We start from the raw sequence: 7,500 nt of genomic DNA on the forward strand, positions 1-7,500 counted from the left end.
CGCTGACAAGCAGCACACACGCTTATAGACACAGACGTATAAAATGAAAGATACGGAGTGCTCCCAAATAACTTTTTAAGGTTTGGGTTTTGGGGAAAGTAGCAAGTCATGTCAAGTCAAAAGCCTCAAGTCCAAGTGAAGTCACAAGTCATTGATGTTAAAGTCTAAGTCGAGTTGCAAGTCTCTTTACATTTTGTCAAGTCGAGTCTAAAGTCATCAAATTCATGACTCGAGTCTGACTCGAGTCCAAGTCATGTGACTCGAGTCCACACCTCTGGTCAGTACGTCTCTGCAGCACCCAGCATTGTCCCACCCACACAACCATCTGATTGGTTACACGCAGAACGGTAACAGCCAATCAGCAGTGCGTATTCAGAGCGCTGGTAACAGCCAATCAGCAGTGCGTATTCAGAGCGCATGTAACAGCCAATCAGCAGTGTGTATCCAGAGCGCATGGAATCGGTGCTCAGGCAGGCAGAGAGGAGAGACGGTGGGTTGAGCAGAAAGGTGTTTAGCAGGTGAGCATAATGCAGCGAACTCTCCCCAAATTATAATAAACACTTCCAAGTCAACTACTAGTAACATCACTATGAGCCCGTTGACGTTCTAGAAACATAAGCGGCAGCTCAGCTCACTCGCAGTCCTTGAGGTGAAGGCTAATTAGCTTTTAGCTTAACGTTAGCTCATTTTGCGGTGTGTGTGCGTGTGTGCGTGCATGCGTGCGTGCATGCGTGCGTGTGTGTGTTACGGACAGCAAATCGCTGTCTGTCTGAGAGAAAAACAAGCATTATTGACATACAGTTAACAACTAAGTTATTTCACTCAACCTTTTTCTGTGTTGATTGAGCTGTGTTGAAGCAGCAAAAAAGGACATTATGTTAAATGAAGAGTTTCTGTCTCTGATAGTTGTTATAATAATGTAACTGTATCATAAAGCCTACATGAACTCTATGGTGTTCAGGGATGAATAGTCTCTCCTATTGCTATTGTACTATTTTTTTCAGCTATAGTTACATTAATCATTAGTAATGTAGTAGCTTAGTTTTGAATGGCAGGGTCCCTGCTATCACATGTTGATAAAAATATAACATTTACATAATAAAAATCCTCCTTGTTCCCTACTTCTTACTTCCTGCTACCTTATTCCCGACTTCCTACTTCATCCTTCCTTGTTTCCTACTTCTTACTTCCTGCTTCCTTATTCCCGACTTCCTGCTTCCTTGTTCCATACTTCTTCCTGCTCCCTTATTTCTGACTTCTTACTTCCTGCTTCCTTGTACTTCTTCCTTGTTTCCTACTTCTTACTTCCTGCTTCCTTATTCCCGTCTTCTTGCTTCCTTGTTTCCTACATCTTTATTCCCGACATCGTACTTCCTGCTTCCTTGTTCCCTACTTATTACTTCCTGCTTCCTTGTTCCCAACCTCCTGCTTACTTGTTTCATACTTCTTACTTCCTTATTCCCGACGTCCTACTTCCTGCTTCCTTGTTTCCTACTTCTTCCTTCCTGCTTACTTATTCCCGACTTCCTGCTTCCTTGTTTCCTACTTCTTACTTCCTTATTTCCGACTTCCTACTTCCGGCATCCTTGTTTCCTACTTCTTACTTCCTGCTTACTTATTCCCGACTTCCTGCTTCCTTGTTTCCTACTTCTTACTTCCTGCTTCTTTATTCCCGACTTCCTGCTTCCTTGTTGCCTACTTTTTACTTCCTGCTTCCCTATTCCCGACTTCCTGCTTCCTTGTTCCCTACTTCTTAATTCCTGCTTCCTTGTTTCCTACTTCTTACTTCCTGCTTACTTATTCCCGACTTCCTGCTTCCTTGTTTCCTACTTCTTACTTCCTGCTTCTTTATTCCCGACTTCCTGCTTCCTTGTTGCCTACTTCTTACTTCCTGCTTCCCTATTCCCGACTTCCTGCTTCCTTGTTCCCTACTTCTTAATTCCTGCTTCCTTATTCCAGACTTCCTACTTCCTGCTTCCTTGTACTTCTTACTTCCTGCTTCCTTATTCCCCCTTGTTCCCTACTTCTTAATTCCTGCTTCCTTATTCCTGACTTCCTGCTTCCTTGTACTTCTTACTTCCCGCTTCCTTATTCCCGACTTCCTACTTCCTTGTTTCCTACTTCTTACTTCCTGCTTCCTTATTCCAGACTTCCTACTTCCTCCTTCGTCGTTTCCTACTTCCTTATTCCCGACTTCCTGCTTCCTTGTTTCCTACTTCTTACTTCCTGCTTACTTATTCCCGACTTCCTGCTTCCTTGTTTCCTACTTCTTACTTCCTGCTTCTTTATTCCCGACTTCCTGCTTCCTTGTTGCCTACTTTTTACTTCCTGCTTCCCTATTCCCGACTTCCTGCTTCCTTGTTCCCTACTTCTTAATTCCTGCTTCCTTGTTTCCTACTTCTTACTTCCTGCTTACTTATTCCCGACTTCCTGCTTCCTTGTTTCCTACTTCTTACTTCCTTATTTCCGACTTCCTACTTCCGGCATCCTTGTTTCCTACTTCTTACTTCCTGCTTACTTATTCCCGACTTCCTGCTTCCTTGTTTCCTACTTCTTACTTCCTGCTTCTTTATTCCCGACTTCCTGCTTCCTTTTTGCCTACTTCTTACTTCCTGCTTCCCTATTCCCGACTTCCTGCTTCCTTGTTCCCTACTTCTTAATTCCTGCTTCCTTGTTTCCTACTTCTTACTTCCTGCTTACTTATTCCCGACTTCCTGCTTCCTTGTTTCCTACTTCTTACTTCCTGCTTCTTTATTCCCGACTTCCTGCTTCCTTGTTGCCTACTTCTTACTTCCTGCTTCCCTATTCCCGACTTCCTGCTTCCTTGTTCCCTACTTCTTAATTCCTGCTTCCTTATTCCAGACTTCCTACTTCCTGCTTCCTTGTACTTCTTACTTCCTGCTTCCTTATTCCCCCTTGTTCCCTACTTCTTAATTCCTGCTTCCTTATTCCTGACTTCCTGCTTCCTTGTACTTCTTACTTCCCGCTTCCTACTTCCTGCTTCCTTGTTTCCTACTTCCTGCTTCCTTATTCCAGACTTCCTACTTCCGGCTTCGTCGTTTCCTACTTCCTTATTCCCGACTTCCGGCTTCCTTGTTTCCTACTTATTACTTCCTGCTTCCTTTTTCCCTGAGTGTAAATGTCCAAGAGTGTTTGATGCTGACTCCTCACAAATAAGAAGTATGGGACGGGCGCTGCATTTTGATGATGTCAGCTTTTCTCTGCTCGTCCTGTGAGTTTGCCGCCAGTCAGTTGTGGTGCAAGTGCAGCTGCGGACTTCTTCCTCACACACTGAGACTTCTGTGCTGCTCCAAATGACAGAGCAGCCTATTTCCACAAGCATCTAATTGTATAGCACCGCACTGTGTGTGTGTGCGTGTGTGTGTGCGTGTGCGTGTGCGTGTGCGTGTGCGTGTGTGTGTGTGTGTGTGTGTGTGTGTGTGTGTGTGTGTGTGTGTGTGTGTTGGCTACACGTGTCATCAGAGAGGGGTGACAACAAAACAGCAGCCTAGAAATAGCAACGTGTGCAAGACCCCCCCCCCCCCCCCTCTCCTTTTTTGGTGCACCTGGTTGCATTGACTTCCCAGCATGCCTTGTGCTTTATTTATAATAATTTATTTGATCACTCATATTCTGTCCATCCGTCTTCATGTGTCCTAACATGCCATAAAGTGTACTCATGATGCATGTAATACATGTTCATGGCCACCGGATGGCGCTTCAAGGCTTGACCTGTTTGTCTGATGTACATTTTAAAAATCAAAAATAGAATTATGTAGCTTCTCATTACAATTTCTTAGTTACCACAATTTTTGTCCATATTAGCATTATTTAATTATTATTAATAATAATGGTAATAATATTAACAGTGTTAATAATAATAATTATTAGTACTTTAATACTAATAATAATCAATCAAAAAAATATACAGCCCTTATTCACAAGTGCCTCAAAGAGTTTCACAAACTCAATAATATATATTGATAATATGAATAATTTAATAATATTAAAAATCAAATACAAAGGAATAAACTCAATAATGATATTACAAATAACGACAATAATAACAAAAAAGTGATAAGATTAATGATAATGATAATCGTAATAAGAATAATGATAAGAATTATATGAATAATTTTGCTAATAATAATGGTCGTAACAATAATGGCAATACAAATACTAGTGATAAGAATTATAATAAAGATCATGACAAAAAAATATAAGAATAATGATATAATTATAATAATGATAATACGAATAACAGTACTAATAATGATCATTATAATTATAGTTTATAGGATAATAATATTAATGGTTCGTCTAACTGATAAGCTCTTTGTGAATGAAATTAAAAAAAATCTAATGTAAACCAATTTCAATCCACATCTAATCCAGATTGCATAGCTAATATTTGCTAGTATATTATACTAGTAAATATTGATCCACTACTGATAAACTACTTATTTACTATAGACCCATTTCGATCCACTACTTATTCACTACTTATCCACTATTGATCCACTACTTCTCCACGACTGATCCACTACTGATAAACTACTTATTCACTATAGACCCACTTCGATCCACTACTTATTCACTACTTATCCACTATTGATCCACTACTTCTCCACGACTGATCCACTATTGATCTACTGCTTATCCACTGCTTATCCACTATTGATCCACTACTGATCCACTATTGATCTACTACTGATCCACTGCTTATCCACTATTGATCCACTATTGATCCACTGCTTATCCACTATTGATCTACTACTTATCCACGACTGATCCACTATTGATCCGCTATTGATCCACTGTTGATCCCCTACTGATCCACTTCTGATCAGTTACTTATCCATGACTGATCCACTATTGATCCACAATTGTTGTCCTCAGATGGAGCAGCTGTCGGACGAGGAAGTGGAGCTCCGAGAGGATGAGGAGGAGGAAGACAGCGACAAGGAGGACCAGGACTTGGACCAGATGTTTGGAGCCTGGCTGGGGGAGCTGGATAAGCTCACACAGGTAAGATTTAGGATGTGTACACATGACAAATATGACAATCACTCCACCTATTTTCTGTCTGAAACGAGCAACGTCAACAAGCATTACCCACAATACATTGCACGACATAAAGAAGTGAATAAATCAAATCAAATAATCATATATACTGTATGTATACATGTATGTAGCATCACACTTCTACCATGTAAAACAGCAAGAAGATCTCATGGTTGAAACAAAACACTTTATGGAACATAATTTTGTATACTGTACTTTTTTTTTTTTTTTTTAGTACTACAGTACTACCATATATGGAACATAACTTTGTATGCTGTACTCTTTTTTTAGTACTACAGTACTACCATATATGGAACATAACTTTGTATACTGTACTCTTTTTTTAGTGCTACAGTACTACCGTGTATGTAACATAACTTTGTATACCGTACTCTTTTTTTTAGTACTACAGTACTACCATATATGGAACATAACTTTGTATACTGTAATCTTTTTTTAGTACTACAGTACTACCATATATGGAACATAACTTTGCATACTGTACTCTTTTTTTTAGTACTACCATATATGGAACATAACTTTGTTTACTGTACTCTTTTTTTTTTTTTTTTACTACTACAGTACCACCATATTTGGAACATATAGTAGTGGTCAAAAGTTTACATACACTTGTAGAGACCATAATGTCATGGCTGTCTTGAGTTTCCAATCATTTCTACAACTCTTATTTTTTTGTGATAGAGTGATTGGAGCACTCATTGTCACATAAAACAATGACCCCAAACACACGTCAAAAGTGGTAAAGGAATGGCTGAATCTGGCTAGAATTTAGGGTTTTAGAATGGCCTTCCCAAAGTCCTGACTTAAACGTGTGGACAATGCTGAAGAAACAAGTACATGTCAGAAAACTAACAAATTTAGCTGAACTGCACCAATTTTGTGGTAAAAAATTCAACCAGAAGCTTACCAGAAGCTTGTGGATGGCTACCAAAAGCGCCTTATTGCAGTGAAACTTGCCAAGGGACATGTAACCAAATATTAACATTGCTGTATGTATACTTTTGACCCAGCAAATTTGGTCACATTTTCAGTAGACCCATAATAAATTCATAAAAGAACCAAACTTCATGAATGTTTTTTGTGACCAACAAGTATGTGCTCCAATCACTCTATCACAAAAAAATGAGAGTTGTAGAAATTATTGGAAACTCAATACAGCCATGACATTATGTTCTTTACAAGTGTATGTAAACTTTTGACCACGACTGTAACTTTGTTTACTGTACTCTTTTTTTAGTACTACCATATTTGGAACATAACTTTGCATACTGTACTGTTCCTTAGTACTACAGTACTACCATATTTGAAGTACAGTGTAAAGATCTGTAGTAAAAACTACAAAACGTCAACAACAACTACAAAGTCGATACGGAAGTGATTACGTCGATATTTTTATATTCTCAAAACAATTTTTTGGTTACTGTTTACAAATTCGGAGAACAATTCCTTGGACACGAGGACTTTGAGGGAATTTATTTTATTTTATTTTTAATTTTTTTAAAGTAAGAATTTATTTTTACTTTTCTTTTATTCATGTGTACTATTAACTTGTATTAATTATTTAAATATTGTTTTGATATCATAAACTGTCAATAGTATTCTCCAGATATTCTCCAGAAATACATGTATATTTAATACATGTAATCAGTGTTGGTATCGGCTAGGGCTGCAACTAACGATTAATTTGATAATCGATTAATCTCTCGATTATTACTTCGATTAATAATCGGATAAAAGAGACAAACTACATTTCTATCCTATCCAGTATTTTATTGGAAAAAAACAGCATACTGGCACCATACTTATTTTGATTATTGTTTTTCAGCTGTAAATGTTGCAGTTTATAAATAAAGGTTTATTAAAAAAAAAAAAAAAAATTAATTAAAAAAAAAACTCTTCGCATAGCATAGATCCAACGAATCGATGACTAAATTAATCGGCAACTATTTTAATAATCGATTTTAATTAATTTAATCGATTAGTTGTTGCAGCCCTAGTATCGGCCAGTGTATGATCAGTGTATCATCAAATATAAAACTGATTATTAGATATTACTTTGTCGACCTACATGGGTTGCTTTTAGAAGCTTGAGTGTAGAAAATGTATCAAACTAAATGAACAGAAACAATTTTCCTTCATGTTTTAGTTTTTTATCGCCAGATGTAAATAAGTGTTAAATTGTATTCAGTACGATCTTAAAACCTGCAGAGAGTACAAAAGAAATACTACAAGTACGTAGGATTTGTGCTGGTATCACATCAGTCAATACAATATTGGTATCGTATCAGACTTCCCCTAATTGTTTATGTTTACATTTGTTTAGTTGATGTCATTTCTCACAATACAAACTGAACTAAAAATGTTCTTTGTTGATGTGACTTATTAAAATGTAGTAAAAAGTTTCTAAGTTGAGAC

At 37.7% G+C, this 7,500-nt stretch overlaps 1 protein-coding gene across 1 annotated transcript in view; it reads left to right on the forward strand.

The window, feature by feature from the left end:
- LOC133659231 (ras-associated and pleckstrin homology domains-containing protein 1-like) overlaps positions 1-7,500 on the forward strand; it is an 80,225-nt gene that overhangs the window by 4,548 nt on the left and 68,177 nt on the right. The window contains exon 2 of the mRNA XM_062061965.1: positions 4,900-5,028. Coding sequence (XP_061917949.1) covers positions 4,900-5,028 — 129 coding nt within the window. The remainder of the gene's footprint in view (positions 1-4,899; positions 5,029-7,500) is intronic.

Source organism: Entelurus aequoreus, linkage group LG10 (genome assembly GCF_033978785.1).
Source record: "Entelurus aequoreus isolate RoL-2023_Sb linkage group LG10, RoL_Eaeq_v1.1, whole genome shotgun sequence".
Lineage (NCBI taxonomy): Eukaryota > Metazoa > Chordata > Actinopteri > Syngnathiformes > Syngnathidae > Entelurus > Entelurus aequoreus.